A 27,048-nucleotide genomic window follows, 5' to 3' on the forward strand; every position below is an offset into this window, starting at 1 on the left:
CATAACACGTTTTCTGAAGGGCTTGCTTCACCTCAAGCCTCCTCTGTGCCCTCCGGCCCCTTCTTGGGACCTCAATCTGGTTTTGGGTCGGCTCATGAAACCACCATTTGAGCCTCTCCAATCCTGTGATCTTCGCTATCTCACATGGAAAGTGATCTTTCTTTTGGCAATAACATCTGCTCGCAAAGTTAGTGAGTTACAGGCCCTAGTTACCTATCCGCCTTACACTAAACGTCTGCAGGTCTGGGCAGTACTCCACACTCACCCTAAATTCTTACCTAAGGTAGTATCGGACTTTCACATTAATCAATCCATTATACTACCTACCTTCTTTCCCAGGCCCCACTCCAATCCAGGAGAACAAGCTCTGCATACCCTTGACTGTAAACGGGCTCTAGCGTTTTATCTAGACCGTACAGCTGCCCACAGGAAAAGCACTCAATTGTTTGTCTCTTTCCATTCCATCAAATTGGGGCAGCCTGTGGGTAAGCAGACTCTCTCCTCCTGGTTAGCGGACTGCATATCTTTTTGCTATCAGCAAGCAGGCATTCCACTTCAAGACCATGTTAAAGCACACTCTGTGAGGGCCATGGCGACTTCAGTAGCACACTTACGCTTGGTGCCGCTTCCTGACATTTGCAGAGCTGCTACCTGGAGGTCTCTCCATACCTTTACAGCCCATTATTGCTTAGACAAAGCCGGAAGACAAGATTCCATCTTCGGCCAATCTGTCTTGCGCAAGCTTTTCGCAACTTGACGTACCAACACCCTTCCACCTGCCCATTAGGGTTCAGGATGCCCTCTACCAAATTTCACCCCAGTCCTAGTGCCTATTGTACATCTGGGTACATTTGGTGCATTTCTCGGCCATCCTCAGCTAGGTACACACCCATATGTGAGGACTACCATCCTGCTTGTCCTGTGAGAAAGCAAATGTTGCTTACCTGTAATAGCCTCCCTCCCCGGTGAACCTTGTGTTTGGGGCGATACTGGTGGTCCAGTCCAGGACAGCAGGATGTTAGCCCTCATGAAACCTGCCTACCGCCCTGCTGTGTTGGGTTCATAACGTTTTCTTAATTTATTTTTCGGCATTTCCTGTAGCTTTAAACAAGACTGAAGGGGGACCCCTGCTGGCTGCAGGTTTAGTGCCAGGCTGGGCATGCCCAGTAGGTGCCAGTTAAAGTTCTAGAAACTTTGACAAAAAAAGAGTTCCGTGATTGGGCTCCATCTTGTGATGTCACCCATATGTGAGGACTAACATCCTGCTGTCCTGTGAGAACACCTGTTACAGGTAAGCAACATTTGCTATTTCTTGATTTCATTTATTTTGAGGCATGGTGGTTCTGTTTTTCCATTGTTATCCACAGTGTCTGGCTTCTTGGGGTTTCCATTTCAGTTTTTGTCTGCATATTACTGGTTCTAATTTGTGATCCTTTATTCTGTATTTGGTGAGGGATGTCTGCTCTGTGCATGTGATCAAGATGAGAGATTGCTAGCATGTAGTGTCTTGTAGGGTCTAATAGCAGTCGGGTTTGTTTTGTTTCCCCAGTAAGTGGTGTAGTGTTATTCTGGAACACAATGTAATATTTACCTGTGCTTTTTCATTCACAGGTAGGATTCCTGTTGTTTGAGTCCTTGGTGTTACTACTGTTATGTTATTGGTTTGCTGTATAGATTTTGAGTGTCTTTTTTTTTTTTTTTTTGCAGGGTTGTGTGTTAGTTTACAATATGGTCTGGCAGTGAAAGCTGTTCCTGTACATACCCAGATCAGTCCAGTGGGTTATGCACTCCCACCAGCAGATGGAGTCAGAGAGCAAAGCTTCGAGGCACTGGTATCCCAAGTGTGCCACCTGCAGTTCATCAGTATCTCTGACTCCAGCAGATGGTGATCGTGTATACCTGCAGCTCTGTGTGAGACGGATTTTTCTTGTTCCCTGAGGTGCTAGGTTCAATGTCTGGGCCATAACTCAGGTAGAGCCGGGCGAATGGGGGGTTGGTTACCCCTGGCGGTGCTAGCCCGTGTGGTACCGGGTCCCCTGATAGCCAGGTGGCTCCCTCAGCCACCCAAAGGCTCCCCCCTCAGTGCCTGCGGTACAGGGAAGTAGCCCCTTTGGGGATTTTTTTCTATTATTCTTAGCTTAGGCTTTTCCCTGTACGTACCCAGATCAGTCCAGACCATGGGTTGAGCCTCCTGTCCAGCAGATGGAGACAGACCAAAACTGAAAGGGTATCCTATATCAGGACAAAGCCTACCCTGCAGCTCTTCAGTATTTGTCTGTATCCAGCAGATGCAGGCAGCTCACTCTGCGGTTCCCTTGCCTTATTACTTTGCCTTTGCCCTGTGGGGTTTTTCTCTCTCTGTCAGGATCAAGCAAGTATTATTAATCTTTGTAAATTAAAAAAAAAAAAAAAATCATCTGTGAAAGTTTGAAAAGACTGTTTTTTCAGGAGATAGCACTATCTCCTCGCTTTTGGGGGGCCTAGAGGGCTTGCCCCTTGATTTACTCAGCCTAGGCTCCTTCCTCCTCCTCCTTCCCTGGTTCGTAGCCTACTGCTCTAACCACTAGGCTACTCCTATGCTATTTGTTCTTCCATTTCGAATGCTTTTCTTTTACTAGAATCTGGCATTCTTCATATCTTTAACATTCCCTACCCTGACTTTCAGCACCTTATCTCTCTCCAAAGAAACATGGTGGCAGAAACAAAAACTGTATGGCCTACTTAGTCCATCTAGTCAGCCAATTAATTTAGCTTTACAATTTCCATTATTCCCTAACTTTCCTGCTGTCTTCTTCTCCTCCTCCCTCCTTGTCTTTTCAGTAGTAAGTCTACAATTTCTTTAAAACCTGGGAGCAGCCATGCTCAGACCTATGTCTCAAATTACAGCATACACATTGGTATCTAACTAGTGCTTGATGTGTTCAAGGTAATGGAAGCATCAAAAACCACAAAAAAAAGCACAGAACCAGAGTATGTTAAGTAATTTGACATACTGTTATGAGAGACTTCCTAGGATCTTACAATCAATGCAAAAGGTAGCATTTCAAACGATTTTAATAGAAAACATTTGAAAATAACTAATACTTTTTAGCCTGCCTTTCCAAATGCTGCTCAAGATAGCATTATTAGTACTCAGGTACAAAGAGCTCAAAGAGTTTACAATCTATGCAGTATGGGAAAAAAGTGATTTGTCCAAGGTCACAAGAAGCATCAGTGGGATTTGAACCCTGTTTACTTGGCTCTCAGCCCACTACTCAAACCATTGAATTACTCCTCTTCCTGTTTAGTTGATGGAGAATTTGTGATACAGCTATAATGTATATTTCTGACATACTGCATGTTTCACAATGGAGATAATACATTCTCAAAATCAACATCACCAAACAATCCAGTCCATATCTGAGGTTCCATTACAAGAGGGAAGGCTAAATACTCACCTGACAAAGAGCGAGGGATTTCCCCCTGCCCTGAGATATTTGTTTGTGAGGTGTCCATTGCCAAAGGATTGTCCACCTGAAATCCCAGTTTATATTCAATCTGAAATGGCATAAGAAAGTTGATTACTATAAACAGGGAACAAACACCATAGGGTAGGCAGTCCTAAAAATGTATGTGGGCATCAGATGTGCTATGATGATGTCCATGGGCCTTCAGCACTAGAACAATACAAATGTATCCGTACAACAGCATATCCTGTACCTCACTTATATTTACGGTAAATTATTTTTTTAAATGATCTAAACAATTTGTTTTGTTAAAAATATCAGAAAGCAAAATTGCTTACCTTGTAATAGGTGTTATCCCAGGACAGCAGGATGTAGTCCTCACATATGGGTGATTAGCAAGTTAGAGGCCGAGTCATTTTGAATTGAGGCAAGAGTGCCTTGTTGTTGTTGGAAATGAATCAGCCGAAGATCACAGCAGGTTGGTTGTAGAAGGAGTTGGGTTTACACTGGAAAAATGTTCTTTAAGACAGATTGTCCAAAAGCTGAATCTTGTCGGCCTTGTTTGTCCAAACAGTAATGAGCTGCGAAGATGTGAAGAGAACTCCATGTTGCTGCTTTGCATATGTCAAGGATTGGCACTGAGCAATAGTGTGCTACTGAGGTTGACATCGCTCTTACTGAATGTGCCTTTACTCGCCCTTGGAGAGGAAGGCCTGCTTTTTCATAGCAAAATTGTATGCAATCTGCTAGCCAATTGGATAGAGTATGTTTACCCACTGCTTTACCCGGTTTGTTTGGATCATAGGAAACAAAGCTGATTTGATTTCCTGTGGACTGCAGTGCGGTTTAAATAGAAAGATAGTGCACGCTTACAGTCCAAAGTATGTAAGGCTCGTTCTCCTTGGTGAGAATGAGGTCTTGGAAAGAATGTGGGTAGAACTATGGATTGGTTCAAGTGAAATTCCGTAACTACTTTAGGGAGGAATTTTGGATGTGTACGGAGAACCACTTTGTCAGGTAGGAACTTTGTATAGGGTGCGTACGTGACAAGTGCTTGTAATTCACTAACCCTTCTAGCTGATGTAATGGCTACGAGAAAGATAGTCTTCCATGTGAGAAATTTAAGATCACAAGAATCTATGGGTTCAAAAGGAGAACGCATGAGTTTTGTTAATACCAAATTCAGGTCCCATTCTGTGACTGGTGGCTGAATTGGTGGTTTAAGGTGAGTTAAACCTCTCATAAACCTGCTGACAAGAGGTTGTGTGGATATTGGTGCATCTCCCATCCTGTTATGGTAAGCTGAGATTGCACTTAAATGGACTCTTACAGATGAAGTCTGGAGACCAGATTCTGATAGATGGTATAAGTAGTCTAACAGAGAGGTTGTGGAGCAGGTGAAAGGGTCTATATTCTTTTGTCTGCACCACATAGAAAATCTTTTCCATTTGGAAGAGTAATTCATTCGTGTGGAAGGTTTACGTGAAGCTATAAGCACTTGAGAAATCTTGGTTGAAAGATTGAGTGGTTGTAAGATCAAGCTTTCAACATCCATGCTGTTAGGGATGGCGTAACCGACCCTGATCCTGAGTTATGAGAGTGGGAGCTACTCCCAGACGAATTGGATCTCTGACTGAGAGGTCTAGTAGTGTGGGAAACCACACTTGTCGAGGCCAGTACAGGGCTATGAGTATCATGGACCCTTTGTCCTGCTGTAGCTTCACTAGAGTTTTGGTTATGAGCGGTATCCGAGGATACGCGTATAGTAGGCCTGAGTTCCAAGGGCGAGCAAAGGCGTCCTTGGCTGACTGGTTCTTGTGTGTGCGTAGAGAACAGAAATTGTTCACTTTGTGATTCAGATGTGAGGCAAAGAGATCTATTGCTGGTTGTCCCCAAGTTGGAATATCCTGGTCGCTACTGAGGGATCCAGGGACCACTCGTGTGGTTGGAACTGATGACTGAATCGATCCGCCACTACATTGTGAATGCCTGCCAGATAAGTGGCCCGGAGGAACATTGAGTGCTTCAGGGCCCAGCCCCAGATCTGGGCAGCTTCTTGACAGAGGAGATACGAACCCGTACCTCCCTGTTTGTTGATGTACCACATGGCAACTGTGTTGTCCATTTGGATGAGAACAGTCTTGTGTGAAAGGCAGTCCTTGAACGCATGTAGCGCATAACGTATAGCTCGAAGCTCCAGGAAATTGATTTGAAAAGTTGCTTCGAGCTTTGTCCAAGTACCCTGGGTTTGGAGATTGTGTATGTGAGCTCCCCAACCCAAGGTGGACGCATCTGTAGTTAACGTTATCTGTGGGACTGGTTGCTGGAAGGGTAGGCCCTTGCGCAAGTTGTCCATGTTCGCCCACCAAAGTAGAGATGATCTTAGCTGGTGGGTTACTTGAATTGGATAATAAGCGGTTGAATGGTTTGTATCCATTGTGACCTTAGAGTCCATTGGGTAACTCGCATGGCAAGCCGTGCCATAGGAGTGACGTGAACTGTGGAAGCCATATGGCCTAGTAAGGTTAGAAATTGATGGGCTGTTGCTTGATGTCCGGAGTGAATCGAGTTTGCTAATGAAGATAGTGTTTCTGCCCGAGCTTCGGGTAGAAAGGCTCTTGTAAGGATGGTGTTCAATTCTGCTCCTATGAATTGGAGCAGTTGAGATGGAGTAAGGTGGGACTTTTGGTAATTGATGAGAAAATCCGTGGAGTGAAGTAGAGTAATTGTGTGATTGAGAGAAGACAGAGCTCCTTCTTGAGATTGACTTCTGATGAGCTAGTCGTCTAGATAGGGGAAGACATGGACACCTTGCTTGTGCAAGTGGGCAGCTAATACTGCCAGACATTTCGTGAAAACTCTGGGAGCAGAGGCAAGTCCGAATGGCAGTACTCTGTATTGGAAATGTTAATGACCCACCATGAAGCCAAGAACAATGCCATTCAACATTCAGAAAGAAATTGAAAACCTGGCTGTTCGCAGAAGCCTACCGCTGAAGGATCTCCTCAACCATCACTGACTCTCACTCTCCCACCCCTCCCTAATCCCTACCCCCCCCTTTTTTCCCCCTCCCCTTCTCCCCCACCCAACCCCACCCTTTCCATCTCCCACTGGACATACCATGCTAATAACTGCCTAGGATAAATCTATATTTATGTATCTTATAGTTTTTGTTGATTATATATTTATCTCTCTCTAATTGTTTCTTAGTTTAAATTCTGTACTGTCTTCCATTGCCCAGGTTTTACGCTCCCTGTTTAATGTAACTTTACTTTCTACCTTGATGTTAATTGGTTTCCCCTCAGTTACATTGTAAACCGGTACGATAAGACCTAGTCTTGAGCATCGGCATAGTAAAAGAAATTAAATAAATAAATAAAATAAATGAAGCGCAGGTACTTGTGATGAGGAGGAAATATTGGAATGTGAGCGTAAGCGTCTTGAAGATCCAGAGAACAAAGCCAGTCTCCTGCTTGGAGAAGGGGAAGCATGGTGCCTAGAGAGACCATCCTGAATTCTTTTTTTTAGAAATTTGTTGAGATTTCTGAGATCTAGGATTGGTCGTAGGCCGTCTGTTTTCTTTGGAATGAGGAAATAATGGGAATAGAATCCTCTGCCCTGCTGAAGCCAGGGCACCAACTCTACAGCCCTGGCTTTCAGGAGAGTGGATAATTCTGTTTGTAGGTGAAGCAAATGACTTTTGCTGAGATGCGAGGAACTCTGTGGAAAATCTTGAGGAATGGTTGTGAAGTTGAGTTGATATCCTCGGTGTATAATTGAGAGGACCCATTGGTCCGATGTTATTGATGTCCAAGTGTTGTAAAAAGTGGACAGTCTTCCTCCCACTGGCAGTGTTGGTAGAGGATTGGAGTAGAGGCCTTGTTCTCTGGATATGATCTCAAAATCCAGTGGCAGGTCCAATTTGTGGAGCTGGTTGAGGCCTAGTTGTTCTTTGTTGCCTCTGTTGTGGTCGCTGTTGGGACCTGGGAGGCTACGGTCTGGATTAGGGAGGATAATATCTCCTTCCGTCTGTAGAATGGGCGCCTAGTGTCCCTTCGTGGGGGCCTGCGGCTAGCATGTGTTGATGGATCATGCGGAAGAGAGGATAATTGTCGCAGGGTCTCTGTGTGTTCACGTAATTGTGAAACTGTGTCCTGTACCTTGGTGCCAAACAAATTATCCCCAAAGCAAGGAAGGTCAACGACCTTATCCTGTACCTCTGGTCTTAAATCAGAGGCTTTGAGCCAGGCCCATCTTCTGGCACTGATGCCGGATACAGCAACTCTCGAAGCCGTCTCATAGGCATCATAGGCGGCTCGTACCTCATGTTTCCCTGTGTCTAATCCCTTGTTGATGATATTTTGTGCTGCCTCTTGATATTGTGCAGGCAGGCATGGCACAAACTCTTCCATTTGTTTCCAGAGATTTCTCTGGTACTGGGTCATGTAGAGGTGGGTATGCTGAAATCCTGGAGGTCAGTATTGCTCCTTGAAAGATTTTGCGACCCATTTGATCCAGGAATCTATTATCGTTTCCTGGAGGGATAAGATGAATGGGTTCTTGTTCGTCTGGAACGCTTCTGCGCAGATTCTACGACCACCGAGTGGTGGGGAAGTTGAGGTTTTTGATAGCCTGGTGCAGATTGCACAAGGTACGTAGAATCTACTCTCTTGTTCACTGCAGGAACCGTGCAGGGATGTTCCCAGATGCGCTGTTGTAACTGTAAGAGCACCTCATGGATGGGAATTGCAAGATTGTGTTTGGGAGGATCTACAAACTGGAGTATTTCTAGAGTTTGCTGTGGGATAGAACCCACCATTTCTTGTACAAAGGTAGAAAAAGAAAAATCCTCTGGAGGCGACTGTTTTCTGGCCTGAGGTGGGGAGGGATCAGACATGAAGTCCTCTGATGTAGTGTCCGACCAAGTGTCATATCCAGAAGGTTGCTGAGTAGGTGTAGTCCTAGGAAGCGGAGGTACGCCTGAGGGTCCAGGTAGAGGGTCATCAGATAAAACATCCTCTACGTCCTCCTGCACTGGATTAGCAGGAAAGGAAGCAAGTAATTCTTGGTATCTTTTAGTCAGGATACCGTGCAATGCTGCTTCTGCACTTGGAGTTTCAGAAGATGCAGATGGGTGTTTTGGCATCGAGTGTTTTAATTTTGTCGATGACTTATGTCTCGATGTCGATGCCTTGTGAGGAGGAGGTAAGGTAGGTGCCGTCGTGTAAACAGACTTCGGCTGTGAAGTAGAAGGGACGGTCAAAGTCGATGTATGAAGAAAAGAAAACATCGAGATTGGAACCGTAACTGAAGGCATCGGTGGCATCGTTTTAGCATCGATGGAATTTGTAACATCGAGAGAGGAATCGACATAGATGGCTCCGATGGCATAGTCGTCTGCGGCATCGAGGCTGGTATCTGTGGTATCGTTGGAAGCGGCGGAACCACCGGCATCGGCGTGGCTGGAGGTAGCAGCGTGGCCGCCGGCATCGGCGATGACGCCGGAACTTGCGCCTGGAAGGCTTCCATCACCATCTGTTTTATTAGGCCGATTAAGTCTGGCGTCGATGGTAGCGCCTGGGATGTCGATGCCGACGTCGATATCGACGGTGCAGGTGAGGGAATCGAGGAAACGGAGGTCAGCGGAGGATCGGTTGATTTGTGCCGCTTTACAGTCTGTTCCCCCGGGGGAGGGAGCGACCGAGACACCGAGGATCGATGACGTCTGTGCTTGTGTTTAGGCCTCGATTCAGACACTGACCTGGTCAATGATGTCGACGGTACTGGTGATGGAGCATCGCCGGATCCCTCGATTCGCCGTTTCTTAAGAAGAAGTTTCTTAGTGACCCCAGTTGGTGATGATTTCATCGAAGTAGACGGTGAAGGCACTGACTGGAGGTGGAAAAGCTGTGACATTTTCTCCTGCCTCATCTTTCTGCCTTTCGGGGTCATTTCTTGGCATTGTGCACATGAAGAGATTTCATGTTTTTCTCCTAAACAGATTACACATTCAAGATGTGGATCTGTTATAGACATGGTCTGGTTACAGACCGGGCATTTTTTGAAGCCCGAAGCCATGTCTCTATTGACAGCCGTCGATGAAAAATCTCTGAGAAGAGAAAAAAAATCCAAAATAGTTGTTTTTGTCACCATCCGGTGACAAATGAGATTTTGTGAAACCCCAAATGGGGAAAAAAAGGGAAAACAGTGACTTTTTCAGTCAAAATTAGTGAGAAAATCTCACAGGGCTCCTATCACCGCAATGCTGAAGGCAGCGTGGAAAAACGAAGACTAGAGTGAGACCCCTGTGGCAGAGAATATCATGGCATGCTGGGCATGCTCAGTAGCCTCAGGCTGCCAGTCAAAAGTTTCTAGAAACTTTGACAGAAGTTTTTCCCGCGATAGGGCTCAGTCAGTGATGTCACCCATATGTGAGGACTAGAATCCTGCTTGTCCTGGGATAATGAAATTTTTGAAGATCGGTAACACCAAATGAGAAAGTATGTAGTATTTTATTTAGCCTGTATATCTTCACCAAGCCAAGTAATAACCTTAAAAGTTAAACTGAATGTCTAAAGTCCTCCCTCCAATTTAGTTGGAGGATACTGTTTAGTAATGTGGGTCATAGTTTGAACTGCACTGCTGCTGCAGCCTAGGTGATTCACAAGACCCCACTGACAAGGAATGACTGTGCAGAGACCTAAGCAAGTTAAAAAAAATGGATTTAGAAGAACCTACAGTTACAGAAGGCTTTAAGATTAAGTAATAGTTTACTACTATGGATTTCATACTACTTGGATTTCATACTACTTGGATTTCAGCAAAGCTTTTGACACTGTCCCGCACAGGAGACTGGTGAATAAAATGAGAAGCTTAGGAGTGAGTGCCGAGGTGGTGGCCTGGATTGCAAACTGGTTGACGGACAGAAGACAATGTGTGATGGTAAATGGAACTCTCTCTGAAGAGAGAGCGGTTTTAAGCGGTGTACCGCAGGGATCGGTGTTGGGACCGGTCCTTTTCAATATCTTTGTGAGCGACATTGCGGAAGGGATAGAAGGTAAGGTATGTCTTTTTGCGGATGACACTAAGATCTGCAACAGAGTGGACACGCCGGAAGGAGTGGAGAGAATGAGACGGGATTTAAGGAAGATGGAAGAGTGGTCGAAGACATGGCAGCTGACATTCAATGCCAAGAAGTGCAAAGTCATGCATATGGGGAGTGGAAATCCGAATGAACTGTATTCGATGGGGGGAGAAAGGCTGATGTGCACGGAGCAGGAGAGAGACCTTGGGGTAATGGTGTCTAATGATCTGAAGTCGGCGAAACAATGTGACAAGGCGATAGCTAAAGCCAGAAGAATGCTGGGCTGCATAGAGAGAGGAATATCGAGTAAGAAAAGGGAAGTGATTATCCCCTTGTACAGGTCCTTGGTGAGACCTCACCTGGAGTATTGTGCTCAGTTCTGGAGACCGTATCTCCGAAGAGACAGAGACAAGATGGAGGCGGTCCAGAGAAGGGTGACCAAAAAGGTGGAAGGTCTTCATCAAATGACTTATGAGGAGAGATTGAAGAATCTAAATATGTACACCCTGGAGGAAAGGAGGAGCAGAGGTGATATGATACAGACTTTCAGATACTTGAAAGGTTTTAATGATCCAATGACAACGACAAACCTTTTCCATAGGAAAAAAATCAGCAGAACCAGGGGTCACGATTTGAAGCTCCAGGGAGGAAGATTCAGAACCAATGTCAGGAAGTATTTCTTCACGGAGAGGGTGGTGGATGCCTGGAATGCCCTTCCGAAGGAAGTGGTGAAGACCAGAACTGTGAAGGACTTCAAAGGGGCGTGGGATAAACACTGTGGATCCATAAAATCAAGAGGCCGTCAATAAAGAGTGGGTGGCTCGCCAGAATGACGGCTACTGCCTGGAGATAATACCCTTATTCAATAAACATACACATGGTTACTGTGACTCCAACATCACTCTAAGCTACAACAGCAAGAGGAAATGTGGAAAAAAGGATTCGCACTCACAAAGTGGGGAGTAGCTGGCTTGTTACGGCGGTTACTACCCCAAACCAAATAAGCCTGATACTTCACTTTCAATGCATATCCAGCATAGCTCTCTGCTTCAACGGTAGGGGAGAAGAAAAACTGATACTTCACGCATAGCTCTCTGCTTCAACGGCAGGGGAGAAGAAAAACTGATACTTCACGCATATCCAGCATAGCTCTCTGCTTCAACGGCAGGGGAGAAGAAAAAAGGATTCGCACTCACAAAGCGGGGAGTAGCTGGCTTGTTACGGCGGTTACTACCCCAAACCAAATAAGCCTGATACTTCACTTTCAATGCATATCCTGCTTCAACCGCAGGGGAGAAGAAAAACTGATACTTCACGCATATCCAGCATAGCTCTCTGCTTCAACGGCAGGGGAGAAGAAAAACTGATACTACACGCATATCCAGCATAGCTCCCTGCTTCAACGGCAGGGGAGAAGAAAAACAACCAATAAGGGCTGAATAACACAGTCTGGGTAAAACAAATAAACATGGGTGTAGCTTGCTTATTGCGGCGGTTACTACCCCTACTACCCCTAACTAATCAAGCTTGATATTTCACTTGGTTGCAGCTCCATCACTGCTCTCTACATTAATGGTGGGGGTGGAAGAGAAATAGAACCAAAGAGCTAAGAGAAACAGATAAGTATGAGAAAAAAATGTGAAGCTTGCTGGGCAGACTGGATGGGCCGTTTGGTCTTCTTCTGCCGTCATTTCTATGTTTCTATGTAACTGATGATTTTGCTTGCCCATTCTCCTGCCACAGGTCCTCAAGCTGTTACCTCTTGAAACAGTGGATCAGCTTTGTCATGCCATTCATGGAGTACCTAGTGACATCCAACAAATGATCCACTAAAGCAGAAGGAATTCAGAAAGCTCACACTTAATAAAGCAAACTTGCTTACCTGCAACAGGCGTTCTCCATGGACACTAAGACAAACCAGCCACACAAGCAGATGATGTCATCGACAGCGCCAACTCAAAAAGCCCTCTCTAAAGCTCATAAAAACCTAAACTTTCCGAGCATGTTCTCATGCAGTTGCTGCTCTGCAAGCCTCCTCAGTCACTTCCCTAGCTAAACTAATTCCAGAAAAGGAGGGTGAGATTATGTAGCCGGTTTGTCCTATTTTCCACAGAGAACACCTCTGTTATGGGTAATCAATTTTGCTTTCTCCATGAACAAGCAGGACAAATCCAGCCAGCCACACAAGTAGGGATCCCAAGCTGAGGGTTGCAATGAATTTCTTGAAATCTTTTTGCAACCCAATAGCGAGGATAAAGGAGAGTTGAAATTTTAGTTATATAAATGTTTTGCGTTTTTAGCATTACTTGTTCAAAACTCTGAGAAACGTTTTCTAAACAAAAGGGGTTGGTAAAGGTATGAATAGAAAACCATGTGGCTGCTTTGTACATATTTGTATCAAAGCCAATCTAAGATGGGCTACTGATGTTTATGTTTCTCTAATTTGATAGGTTTTGTCTTTTGCAGAAAGTTGTTTGCCAGTCTAAACAGAACAGAAAGAAATGCATTCAGAACTATGCAGGGGTATGTTTGGCGGTTCACGTGATAGCACCATGAGCTGTGGCACTCACTCCAGACACTGCCGACCTCTTTCTGCGGCAGGGACACCAATGGATGAACGCTGCAGAGAGCAGAATGCGGCACCCAGATGCCATCTTCCTGTCCCTCCCCTGAGACCTCTCTACGCACATATGGCACGCACCAAGAATTAAAGGTCCCATGTGGGAACTGTCCCCTTGATTACATCAGCAGCTCTGCCTATATAGAGCTTCCCAGGATGATCTTTATGTTCAGCTGTTCATATGCTTTGGTGTTCCTCTGAACCTGTGCTCCTGCCTTGTCCAGCCTGCCTCATCCAGCCTTGTGGCACCCTCTAGTGTCTCTTCATGTGTCTTCGTCCATCCTTGGCCTGATCTCCTGGTATGGACCTCTTGCCTTGGACCTGACTACACCTACTTAGCTGTAACCGGTATCTCCAGTCTGCTGCCTGTCCTAATCCCAGCATGCCCTTGGACGCTTGCTCTCACTACCACCCTAGGGACCTATCTGCCGGCTGCCAGAACCAAGGACTTAACCTATAAGGATATCTCGGATGGGAGATCTTAAATTAGATTATCAAATTTAACCAACAATCCTACGATACAAATTCATTGGTTTTAGGCAGCAGATCCAGACACTGTAATGAGGTAGTGAGTTTATTAGCATGACTTGAAAACAATTATTTTTTGTTTGGGTTTTAGTTTGTTACAGTTTCATTTTTACTTTTACAGTATAAATACTGTCATGTGAGATAAGCAGAGAAAGGAAAATTAGTTCTTACCTGTTAATTTTCGTTCCTGTAGTACCACGGATCAGTCCAGACAGTGGGTTGAGCCTCCTTTCCAGCAGGTGGAGACAGACTAAAACTTGCAGGATGCCCTATATCAGGACACACCTATCCTCTCACCCTTCAGTATAACGTATGTCAAAGCAGAAAACAATAAAACCAAGAATAGGATCAAGCAAGTAACCAAAAGCTCAACGGAGCAACCATAGATTAATGTAGAAGCATAGTATACCTATACGCTCTTGCATAAACTTGGTATAAAATAACCAGCAAGGCTTCCGGTGTAAATGCTCAGTAATCTTGCACCAAGGAAAATATGAAATCTGCAGACCTGCAAGAAAACAAGCTTCGAGAGGACAGAAGACAGACAGGGAAGGGAGTCTGGACTGATCCGTGGTACTACAGGAACGAAAATTAACAGGTAAGAACTAATTTTCCTTTCCTGTACGTACCCGGATCAGTCCAGACAGTGGGATGTATCAAAGCTTCCCTAAACTGGGTGGGACCGAGACAGTCCCGCTCGAAGCATGTGCCGCCCAAAGGAACCGAACACCAGAGCGTGTACATCCAGACGGTAGTGCCGAGCAAAAGTGTGCAGAGACGTCCAAGTGGCAGCCCTGCAAATCTCCTGCGGAGAGACAGACTGACTCTCCGCCCAAGAAGTAGCCTGAGAACGCAGAGAATGGGCTTTCAGACCCTCAGGAAGTGGACAACCCTGACAAAGATATGCCAAGGAAATGGCTTCCTTCAACCACCGCGCAATCGTGGTCTTAGAAGCCTGTTTACCCCAGTTGGGACCACTCCAAAGGACGAAGAGATTGTCCGAAACGCGAAAGTCATTGGTGACTTGAAGATAACGAAGCAAGACTCGCTTGACATCCAGTCGACGGAGGTCGCCCCCAGCCGTACCCGCAATCTCCTCCGTAGAGAACGCGGGGAGTTCCACCAACTGGTTGACGTGAAAAGCGGAGACAACCTTAGGCAAGAAGGAAGGAACCGTCCTGAGAGAGACCCCGGAATCAGAAAAACGCAAGAAGGGCTCCCGACAGGACACCGCCTGAAGCTCGGAAATACGACGAGCAGAGGAGATACAGACTAGAAAGACAGTCTTAAGACAGTCTTAAGAGTAAGATCCTTGAGTGTAGAGTGGCGAAGAGGCTCAAAGGGAGCCGCACAGAGAGCATGAAGGATGAGGTTGAGACTCCAAGATGGACACGTGGCCCGAGAGGGAGGGCGGAGGTGTCTAACGCCCCTCAGGAAACGAATGACGTCCGGGTGAGCAGCCAAGGCATGACCATCCACCAGACCCAGGAGAGAGCCAAGCGCAGAGACTTGAATGCATAAGGAACTGAAGGAGAGACCCTTAGAGAGACCCTTCTGAAGGAAAGAAAGAACCAAAGGAATCGAGGCGGAGCGCGCCGGAACGCCCGTCTCCGTACATGCGGACTCAAAGACCTTCCAGATGCGCACATAGGCCAGAGAAGTCGACTGCTTCCGGGCTCGCAGCAGGGTGGAGATGACCTCCTCACTATAACCTTTGCGCCTCAGGCGACGCCGTTCAAAAGCCAGGCCGCTAGACAGAAGCGATCGGCCTGGTCGAAAAATACAGGCCCCTGCCAGAGGAGACGAGGGAGATGACTGAGGCGCAGGGGCCCGTCCACCGCTAGATTGATGAGATCCGCGAACCACGGCTTTCGCAGCCACTCGGGAGCGACGAGAATCACCGGACCCCGGTGGAGTTCGATTCTCCTGAGAACTTTCCCTACCAGAGGCCACGGGGGGGGGAACACGTACAGAAGCACGTCCGCCGGCCAAGGGAGAGCCAGAGCGTCCATGCTTCTGCGCCGTGTTCCCTCCAGCGGCTGAAGAACCGATTGGCTTTGGTATTGCGCAGAGTCGCCATGAGGTCGAGATGAGGAGGACCCCACCTGTCCACTATCAGAGCCATGGCTGCATCCGAGAGTTCCCATTCTCCCGGATCGAGCGACTGCTGGCTGAGGAAGTCGGCTTGAACATTGTCTTTTCCGGCGATGAGAGGCCGCAAGGCACTGTAGGTGACGCTCCGCCCAAGCGAGTAGGCGGCTGGCTTCTAAGGCTACCAGGGCACTGCGAGTGCCCCCTTGGCGATTGATGTAGGCGACTGTGGTGGAGTTGTCTGACAGGACTCGTACCGCCTTGTCGCGGATCAGAGAAAGGAACTCCTGAAGGGCCAGGCGGACCGCCAAAGTTTCCAGCCGATTGATGTGCCAGCGCGACTGAGTCTGGGACCATGTCCCCTGGGTGGACTGAGAGAGGCAGACCGCACCCCAGCCCAACAAGCTGGCGTCCGTGGTTACTATCGTCCACTGTGGAGCTTGAAGAGGCATCCCTTGTAGGAGATGAGGAAGGGACAGCCACCACTGTAATTCGTCGGCAGTAGACTCCAAGAAGGGAAGGACTACGTGGAACTGCTCCGACACCGGTTGCCAACGAGACAGCAAAGCTTTCTGTAATGGATGCATATGAGCAAAAGCCCAGGGGACCAGATCGATGGTAGAAGCCATGGAGCCCAGGACTTGGAGATAATCCCGGGCCGTCGGTGAAGAGAACGCAATCAACTTCTGAACCTGACCAATCAGTTTGAGGGTTCGCGCCCGAGGTAAGAAAACCTTGCCTACTCGGGTGTCGAAGTGTGCTCCCAGAAATTCCAACTCCTGGGAGGGCTGAAGCTTGCTCTTGGAAAAGTTCACTATCCACCCGAGAGAGGCAAGGAGCTCCAGGACTCGATCCACTGCCACCGGCAAGAGGTCTCCGACTTGGCCCTGATGAGCCAATTGTCCAGATAGAGATGGACGAGAATCCCTTCCTGGTGCAAGGCCGCAGCCACTACTACCATTACCTTCGTGAAGGTGAGAGGAGCGGTCGCGAGGCCGAAGGGGAGAGCTCGAAACTGGAAGTCCTGGTTGAGAATGTGGAATCGGAGAAACTTCTGGTAGTCGCGGTGGATGGGGATATGAAAATATGCTTCTCCGAGATAGAGGGAAGCAAGGAACTCTCCTGGACGGACTGCCGCAATGACCGCCCGCAGGGTTTCCATGTGAAAGTGGGGGATCTTGAGGGCCCGATTGACCCTCTTGAGGTCCAGGATTGGGCGGAAGGAACCGTCCTTTTTGGGCACGGTGAAGTAAATAGAATACTGGCCGGCGCCAATTTCCCTTTCTGGGACTGGGACCACCGCCCCCAGATCCAGAAGCTTGGAGAGAGTCTGGACCACCGCGTCCCTCTTGGCCCGGCGGCAAGGTGAGAACAGAAAGATCTGGAAGTTCCCTGACGAGGTCGAAAGCGTACCCGTCTCTGATAATGTCGAGGACCCACTGATCCGAAGTGATTTTGACCCATTCCTCGAAAAACAGGGAGAGGCGTCCGCCGAGGTAAGGGACCGAGGGATGGGCTGGCTGAACTTCATTGTGTGGCAGAGGTTTAGCGGTGGTACGCACGGGCTGGCCCTCGCGAAAGGGCCGCCTGCCACGAAAGGACTGCGACCCGGACTGCGCACGAGAAGACCCCCTAGGAGTACCGCCCTGCCCTCGAGAAGCAAAGCGACGCTGACCCCTGAAGCGAAAGCGAGATGCCGCGAAGGACCGAGAAGCCTTAGGGCAGTCCTCTGGAAGTTTATGGACCTTGTTGTCAGCCAAGGAGTCCATAAGCTTGTCGAGATCCTCGCCAAAGAGCATCTTACCTTTGAAGGGAAGGGTGCCCAGCCGGGTCTTCGAGGACTGATCAGCCGACCAGTGGCGAAGCCAAAGGAGCCTCCGGGCAGCCACTGCTGAAACCATCGCCTTCGCCTGGACACGGACCAAATCGTAGAGGGCGTCCAACACGTAAGCGATTACCGCCTCCAGACGTTCGGCCTGTTCTGCCTCACCTGGCGGAAGCTCCCGGGCGCAGAGTAACTGTTGGACCCACTGGAGGCCTGCCCCCATCATGAGGCTACTACAGCAAGACGCCCAAACCCCGAAGGCCAGGATGTCGAAGATGCGCTTCAGGTGAGCCTCCAGCTTATGATCTTGCGAATCCTTTAGGGCCGTGGAACCTTCCACCGGGATCGTGGTGTGCTTGGCCACTGCAGAAACATAAGAATCCACTGATGGATATCGCAACAGCTCCAAGCCCTCTTCCGGGAGGGGATAGAGCTTATCCATCGCACGCCCCACCCGGAGCGAACCCTCAGGAGCCTCCCATTCCCTTAGGATAAGGAGCTTAAGCATGGGGTGGAAGGGAAAGGCCAAGGTCGGAGCCTGGAGCCCTCCCAAAACCGGGTGCATATCCTTAGGAAGTGAGGCCATGAGATTATCCACGGAGGGACTTTCCAGACCCAGCTCCTCCAAAACAAAAAGGGAGGAGGGGCTCTAGCTCCTCCTTACGAAAAAGATGAAGGGCTCTGGAGTCATCCCCCTCTAGGGGGGGGGCATCTGCCGAATCCAAGGAAGCAGCGGGGTCTGAGGACCCAGGAGACACCGGGGGAGGGGAGGAGGGGGTGCCACCCGGACCACCCACACCCGAACTGATCCCTGAGGCTCCGCAGCCGGTCCAGAGGTCAATGGCGCTGAGCGAGGGATTTTAGACGGGGGGGCAAGGTGGGGGGCTTTCATCCATCTCATGCAGGCTAGCTAAATAAGATTTGTGCACGAGGAGGACGAAATCCGCGGAAAAAGGGACCCTGGATTTACTGGGGGGAGGGGGGGGTGAGGGAAGGTCAGGACCCCCCTTCCTGGGAACTCGCGGTGGCCAAATCGGGGGTTAAATTGAAAAAATCCGGCCCCCCAGCCCCAGGGAGCACTGAAATCGGCCCCGACGAAAAATCCAAGATGGCAGCCGTTCCCGGGCTCTGCCGACCCGGGAAAGGCCTAGCCATGCCGGGATGAGTGGAGCCCCGGGCTAAATTTGCTTGTCCTGCCGAGGAGGGACCTTCCCCACCCGGCAGACAAGCAGTGCAGAGGCCCTGCCGCGAAAAACAGAAAAGCTGAAAAAACAAAGCTTGATTGACAGCCTGCACAGCAGGTGAGAGCAGGCGGGAACCTGCTGCCTTCTGCTTCTCTGACTGCCGGTTCTAATCCTATACTGACCAGAAAAAGTTTAAAAAGCTGGTCAACTGCTGCAAATAAGTTAGAGGTAGGTGAGTACCTGCAACTTATTGAAAGTTAAAACTTTGAAACTCCTTTTTTTTTTTTTTTTTTTACTGAGCGAAGCAGCGGGTTCAAAACCCTCTCGGCAGCCAGAGGGGGAACGAGGCCCAGAGAGCGTCGGTCCCCACACCTGGAAGCGTACACGGACTCAGGACTAACCAGGGAACCCCCTCCTGCAAAAGGGGACAAGCCCTGGGAGAACGACGTCTCCCACACAAAAAGGCACTAAAGAAGGCAAAAATTCCTTCAGATTCACTTTCAATAATTGTTAAAAACAAGAACCAAAAGAAGTACTTGCTTGAACCTAAAGAGAATAAAGAGGCTGACTAGCCTACAGCAGAGAACCGAAGGGGAGATGCTGCACCTGCTGGGAGACAGACGAATACTGAAGGGTGAGAGGATAGGCTCTGTCCTGATATAGGGCATCCTGCAAGTTTTAGTCTGTTTCCACCTGCTGGAAAGGAGTTTCAACCCACTGTCTGGACTGATCCGGGTACGTACAGGAATAGATTTTATCTAAGCCTAACTTGCACAATTGCCATCTAAACTTATCCCAGCTGTAAAGTAATCTGAACCAGTGTTCTCTCCCTTCAAAGCACTGCATCAGTACAGAGTCACACCTGTAATGGGATGAAGTCTGACATCCAGGGATGGATCCATATCCCTTTAGAGGATGACAGATAAAATCCCAAAATCTCAGATGTCTCCGTGAGATGTGACAGCAGATAAAGTATTAAAAATCACTAATTGGCCAAATATACTTTCAGGGTAAATCAGGAAACAAATGAATGCACTTTAATGAGTAACTATGATGGAAAAATTCAGTTATAACTTGTACATTACAATGGTAGTGAGTGGCTCAATCAGTTCTAGTAACACAGCTCTCAGACCACTTTACAAAGTCTGTGAAGGGAAACCATGGTAAGAAACCTTTGACCAAGGCTTTTTCAGATAAAGTCTAAAGAAAGTTTGTTCAAGTGCTGTCAGATATCAAAAATCATCTGTCTGATGTTAAAGTTCATCTGACTGTGTTAACTCAGTCTCATAGAGATGTCCAGCTCCATAGGGTGACAGCATTGATCCAGATTGGATACTGCCACCTCCTAGAGACATGATTTGCCTCACTGCACAAGAATATTCTCATCTGCTCATTAAAGTTCATCAGTGAAAACTGGTGTTAGAACAATACCCATTTCATAGATGGTTTTCAAGCTGGATACAAAGTTTACCAAGAACATTTTATCACTTCTAGTCCAAGGTGGTTTCTTCTCATTTAGGAGGCGTTGACAACTCTCTGATATGAAGAAACAAACACAGTCTTTTCTCCTCTATGTGAATAAGTCTTATAAAAAACTTTGACAAAAATATCACGGTTCCCTGTACGTACCAGGATCAGTCCAGGACACCTGGGTTGTGACTCCGCACCAGTAGATGGAGACAGAGCAAAACTTGTCGGGATGAGTCATATATGACCCTGTGCCAGTCACAGCCCCTCAGTCTTACTCTGTCTCCAGTAGATGGTGCAGGTGCAGTCACAGCCCTGCCTGACCTGATTCTGGTGGTTAGTCAGGTTTAGTTTTTGGTTTATCAGGGTTTTTCAATAGGCCTAGTTGGTTTTTTTTCCATGCCATTAAAACCATAGAATGAAGGCTTAGGTGATAGAGCGATCCATTTTGTATAACCAGATCTGGAAATATTCTGAAATGTATTGGAGGGAATAAAGAATCTCTGATGCCATGGGAACCATATCTGGAGGGGTCAAAATGGCATAATGAGAATCATTTTTCCTTTGTCTTTCTTTAGCTTGAAGATAGCTTTGAAATGAATATTAGTGGATGGAAATGCATGAGAGAGGTGTGTGTTCCATGAAAAGAGAAAAATGTTGTATGCTAGGGCATTTGGTTTTGGTCTTTGAGCATAGAGAGAGCATGTTTGTCTATGATGCAAAGAGATCTATTCATGAAGTTCTCCAGCACTGAAAAAAGAGAGAGCTCACAGTGTCTGGCTAGAGCAACCATTTTTGAAGTTGACAGCTCAAAGAGTCTGCAAGGACATTTAACTTTCCTAGAAGATATACCACAATCAATGTATTTTCCTTTCTGCTGCCTATTTCCACAGCTTGCATGCTTCTTTACAAAAGTTCATAGATCCCATCTCTCCTTGCTTGTTTAAGTAGCACATGGCTACTTGATTGTCTGAACTTGAACTACTTGACATTTCAGCCAATTGTTGAACTTAACAAGAGCACTGAATATAGCCCTTAACCAAGTGATATGGCACTGCCACTCAAATATCTCAGGTTCCTTGTGAGCATAAGGCACTGAGATGGGCTCCCCAGCCTTGAGTTGATGCATATACGTTGTCAAAACTAGTTTGGTATAAGGGATATGAAAGCTCTGTCCACACAGAAGATTGACTGGTTGGTCCACCAATACAGAGACCAAACCTAGCAACTCATCGTGAAAGACAGTGGCTGGGTGTGAATTTCAACATTGCCTCAGACTGAGATTGCCTCATGTTCAACTGAGCAAACAGAAATGAACCGTAGCTACCACATGATTCAAACATTTCATGAAAACGCTATTAGTATTGATTAATTGACCTGCATGTGAATTATATGGATCAAGTTCTTCATTCTTTGTAAGGGAAGAAAGGCTTTGCCTTATAAAGGCTCCTATGAATTTCAAATGACATGCTGGAATTAAATGGGATTTCTTGTAGTTAACTAGGAACCCCATGGAAAATAAAGAATGCAGTGTAAAGTACATTGTCCTCCAAGTTCTTTATCTACTACAAATCATAGATATTTCCTATAGGTCTTGAGAATTGCTATGTACATGTAAGCATCTAGGATTCTTAGCCAATTTCCCTTCTCCAAATGTGGCAGCATTGAGCAGCGAATTAATCTTAAAATGTTTCTCTTTTTAGAACTTTATTCAGCTTCCATAGATCAAAAATAGACTGAAGGCCTCCTGACTTTTGGAGATCAGAAAATATTTGGAGTACCATTGATCACAAAGACTGACTGAAATTTCTGAAATTAAGGAGTTTTTTTTCTGTTGGTAACAACCCCTGAAGAAGGAGCACGGCTCCGAAATGCTGCAGTATCGGATGTTGAAGATTCCACGGGCGTTTAAAGACTTTATATGCAAAGGTTATCGAACAAGTGTCTAAGGAACTCCTTGATGGAATCATCAATCAGTCCGAAGTGGATTTTTTTGAATAAGTTTCTCTACACAAATATTGCCAATGACTGTTTAAAAAGTGATCTCTCTAAGTGACTGATGATTAATTTGTTTTAAGCACAAAAAGGTCTTTTTGGGTCGACAGATAAGATTTACAAGGTCAACCCAGTGCTTTATGATGGTCACTTTGGTTTCACAAACGATTTTAATAGTCCGCTCTTTAGAAATAAGAAATATTTGAATTTTTTTATTTAACAGTTTTATATACCAAAATTCTTGTAAGAGGTTACAAATCAGTTCGGTTTACATTGTAACAGTAACAGTGCCTCAGAAGAGTAACAGTGCCTCAGAAAAAAAAAAAAAAGTAACAGTGCCTCAGAAGAGAGCAATTACATTGAACAAGGGATTACAGGAAAAAGAAACGGTTAACATTGTACATTAACATTGCCTCCGAGAGAGCAATAAAAATTGAACACAGGAAGGCAAAAAACTAAGATCATGAAACTGAAAGAAAAACCCAGAGATTGCAGAAAACAATGGATTGCAAAGAACTAAGATCAAGAAACTGAAGAAAGACAAGGGTATAACTCAACAATATATTAACAGGCTAGTAAGACTATGATTAGATTTGAGACCGTGGTAATGGCAAAAGATCTAGGTAAAGGAACTTAAGCTGGATAAGTAGTGTTCATCTAGATCGAGCGAAATGATGGGGAAAGTCAAAAGGACTACTAGAGGGCGAACTAATTTGATTCAGCAGATTATCTGATTAAGCAAAGGCCTGATTAAACAACCAGGTTTTGAGTCTTTTCTTAAATGTGACCGGGCAATGTTCAAGCCGGAGGTCTGGAGGAAGAGAGTTCCATTGTATTGGACTGGCCGATGAGAGGGCTCTCATTCTTAAAGTGGTTTTTTAATGGGTTTTAAAGTGGTTTTTAAACTTCTCTTCCATTGCAAAGTTCAAAATGTCTGGATTCCTCCTCTGGTCATATTCAAATCCCACCTATAATCCCATCTTTATGGTACTGCTTTCAATACCTCTCTCTTCCAAACAAATTCCATGGCCGTCACAGTTCACGTGTCATGCCAAGATGGTAGGCTCCAAAGGACAGAGGGCTGCCTCCCGTATGCACTGGTACTGTGGGGCTGCAATAAATGTTTATCTACAGTAATGCTAACTGTAACTAGAAGAGAAAGGAGTAAGAACCAGGCAACAAAAAAAAAAAACCAATACTTTTGCATAAGATTGTGTCTAGACTTGACTATATGTATTGTAAGATCGAGATACCCTGAGGCTATATATAATGAACTGATATAAATTGGAGATTTGAAAATGGTATTTATCTTTTCCTTGACACTGCTGCAGCATAGCCAGGGAACCAAACTTACATATTTTCTGTTAATTTAATGCATTGGGTCAAAACTCTATAAAACTAAGAATTTGCTTTAATACTTGCATGTGTAGAATAGGAACTGGTGTAGAATTCCTCACCTTGGACTTTGCATGCCAAGTGAAATGGAGGCTGTTGATCTCGCTTGGCACCATCAGATTAAAGGAGAGTGCATAATAATTAATAATATCATTCCTTACATAGTACAGCTCTGCATCCAAGCCTAGAGAAACAAAGAAAGCAAAAACAGTTGAAGAGACAAATGACAGTTGATGAACAGCAGGGATTCAGAAGGGAAAGACTGTCTAAAGAGGCTCTCTATATACATGCACGCACTTGCATCAAATTTTGCAGCATTTGCAATAGAAACTTAGTCAAACTGCACTATTAACCATATCACTCTTTTAAAGACGTAACTAGCCTAGGCTTTTTAGCCAATGTAAAGCAGTCATGTAAAAGAAAATGTATTTAACAAACTTATAAACCAGTTGTTCTCAACCTTCTTTCTGTCATGACACTCCTGACAGATGATGCTCAGAGTTGCTTACCTGCAACAGGTGTTCTCCTAGGACAAGCAGGATAGTAGTCCTCACACATGGGTGAATACCTAGCTGCAGGCTGTTTCTGAACAGAGTAGACCAACGGACACCAAATAGGTGCCAATGGGCACAACAACCTAGTTGCTGTTGGTAATGAAGGAAGACAGCCTGAACCCAAAAAACAGGGCCCTAGGCGGAAGAGTTGTGTTTAGATCTGAAAAAGGTTATGGAGGACACATTGGCCAAAGTGGCTATCTTGCCGGCCATCTCTGTCCAGGCAGTAGTGAGCGGCGAACGTGTGAAAAGAACTCCATGTTGCAGCTCTGCAGATCTCCATCACGGGGACTGCTCTCAAGTGGACCACTGAAGTTGCCATGGTTCTGATAGAGTGAGCCTTAACGTGGCCCCCAAGCTATAGCCCCACTTGTGAGTTGCAGAAAGAGATGCAGTCTGCTAGTCAGGCAGACAAGATGTACTTGGTTATAGCAACTCCCATTCTGTTCTTATCAAACGAGATGAAGAGTTGTGAGGACTGCCTACGGCCTGCCTCCTCTCAAGGTAAAACACTAAGGCCCTCTTAAAATCCAGAATGTGCAAGGCCAATTCGCCTGACTGCGAATGAGGTCTGGGAAAGAAGGTCAGTAGGACAATATACTGGTTCAGATAAAGTCTGATACCACCTTAGGTAAGAACTTAAGGTGAGTGCGGAGAACTACCCTATCATGGAAGAACTCTGTATAAGATGGGTACGTCACCAACACTTGAAGTGCACTAACTCAACATACTGAGGTGATCGCAACCAAGAAAATGACCTTCCAGGTCAGATATTTCAGGTAACGCATGCGGATAGGCTTGAAGGGGTCCATAAGGTGAGCCAAGACCACATTAAGGTCCCAAGAAACAAGCAGAGGATGCAGAGAAGGCTTCAACTGAAGCAGACCGTGCATGAAAAATCCAACCAAGGGTTGTACTGAGACGGGTGCACTATTCACCCCCACAATGGTAAGCCCCAGTGGTATTGAGAAGCACTCTGAGTTGGTCTTCAACCCAGCTTCCAAAAGATGCAGCAGGTAGCCCAAGAGTCCGTCCCGTGCTGCTCAGACCAGACAGCAAACCTCCTCCACTTCAAGATATACGGCTTTCTAATCGAAGGTTTCCTGGAGGCAACCAGAACTCGAGATGTTTGTTTGATTTTTATATACCGTTGCCTCAGTAGAGACCTTCACAACGGTTCACAAGCCAGTGAAAGCAGGGAAATACAATAATTCTGTTAAAAATAGTTACATATTATAAATAATAGATAAGAATTAGTAAACAAAATATAAAATACTTAAAAACCAATTACAAAGTAAACATAAGAGCATAAAAAGGGGAATAAAGTAAACAATTTTTGAATATCACAAAACAAATACTGTAAAACCCAATGATAGTTACTTAGTTGTGTCTGCGTATATACAATTCTGGTACAATAAAAAAAGAAAGAAAGTGAGGATCATTAATTAGCTGTGTCTGCGTATGCACATTCAAACAGCCATGTCTTGAGATCTTTCTTAAATTTCTTTCAGTCTGCTTGAAGTCTTAGTAAGACTTCAAGCAGACTGAAAGAAGTCTTAGTAAGACTTCAAGCAGACTGAAAGAAGTCTTAGTAAGACTTCAAGCAGACTGAAAGAAGTCTTAGTAAGACTTCAAGCAGACTGAAAGAAGTCTTAGTAAGACTTCAAGCAGACTGAAAGAAGTCTTAGTAAGACTTCAAGCAGACTGAAAGAAGTTTAAGAAAGATCTCAAGACATGGCTGTTTGAATGTGCATACGCAGACACAGCTAATTAATGATCCTCACTTTCTTTCTTTTTTTATTGTACCAGAATTGTATATACGCAGACACAACTAAGTAACTATCATTGGGTTTTACAGTATTTGTTTTGTGATATTCAAAAATTGTTTACTTTATTCCCCTTTTTATGCTCTTATGTTTACTTTGTAATTGGTTTTTAAGTATTTTATATTTTGTTTACTAATTCTTATCTATTATTTATAATATGTAACTATTTTTAACAGAATTATTGTATTTCCCTGCTTTCACTGGCTTGTGAACCGTTGTGAAGGTCTCTACTGAGGCAACGGTGTATAAAAATCAAACAAACATCTCGAGTTCTGGTTGCCTCCAGGAAACCTTCGATTAGAAAGCCGTATATCTTGAAGTGGAGGAGGTTTGCTGTCTGGTCTGAGCAGCACGGGACGGACTCTTGGGCTACCTGCTGCATCTTTTGGAAGCTGGGTTGAAGACCAACTCGGACTCGCAATTGATATTGCTCTATCACGGACCTGGCTTAGATGGGCAGACCTTATTGATGGAATATTTAATAGAGCCTTGTTTGCCGACCTAAGGTTTCTCTGAGGGACATGCAGTCGAATGGCTGTACTGAGCTATTCTGTTTTTTCACCGTAAATGATGTTATGTATAATACATGCTGTTTTGTACTGAACACGGTATGTGATAGGCAGCCAATGGAGCTCAATTAGAACTGGTGTAATATGGTCGCATTTCTTTTTGTTTGTCAGTATTCTGGCAGCGGCATTCTGTAATACCTGTAATGGGCGAAGTGTGGAAAGAGAAAGTCCCAGTAGTAATGAATTGCAGTAATCAATATTCGAAAAAATTAAAGACTGAAGAACTGTCCTAAAGTCATTCGTGTCTAATAGAGGTTTTAACCTTCATAATGTGAGTATTTAAAATAACCATCTTTTAGCTTAGTGGAAACATTTTTTCATGCTCAGTTCAGAGTCTATAATTATTCCTAGATCTTTTACAAAAAGGGTGGGTTATGTTATTTTATTTTCAAATAGAAAAGGGGGAATATCCTCGTCTCTGCATTTTCTCTCAAAGAGCAATATTTCTGTTTTCTCCATGTTCA

At 45.7% G+C, this 27,048-nt stretch overlaps 1 protein-coding gene across 3 annotated transcripts in view; it reads right to left on the reverse strand.

The window, feature by feature from the left end:
* Positions 1-27,048, reverse strand: part of RYK (receptor like tyrosine kinase) — a 532,318-nt gene that overhangs the window by 447,066 nt on the left and 58,204 nt on the right. For all 3 annotated transcript variants that reach the window (XM_029615270.1, XM_029615268.1, XM_029615269.1), the window contains exons 2-3: positions 23,698-23,819; positions 3,438-3,537 (exon numbers count right to left, since the gene is read on the reverse strand). In XM_029615270.1, the coding sequence (XP_029471130.1) occupies positions 3,438-3,537; positions 23,698-23,819 (222 nt within the window). The remainder of the gene's footprint in view (positions 1-3,437; positions 3,538-23,697; positions 23,820-27,048) is intronic.

The sequence above is a fragment of the Rhinatrema bivittatum genome, chromosome 9 (genome assembly GCF_901001135.1).
Source record: "Rhinatrema bivittatum chromosome 9, aRhiBiv1.1, whole genome shotgun sequence".
In the NCBI taxonomy this organism is placed as follows: Eukaryota; Metazoa; Chordata; class Amphibia; order Gymnophiona; family Rhinatrematidae; genus Rhinatrema; species Rhinatrema bivittatum.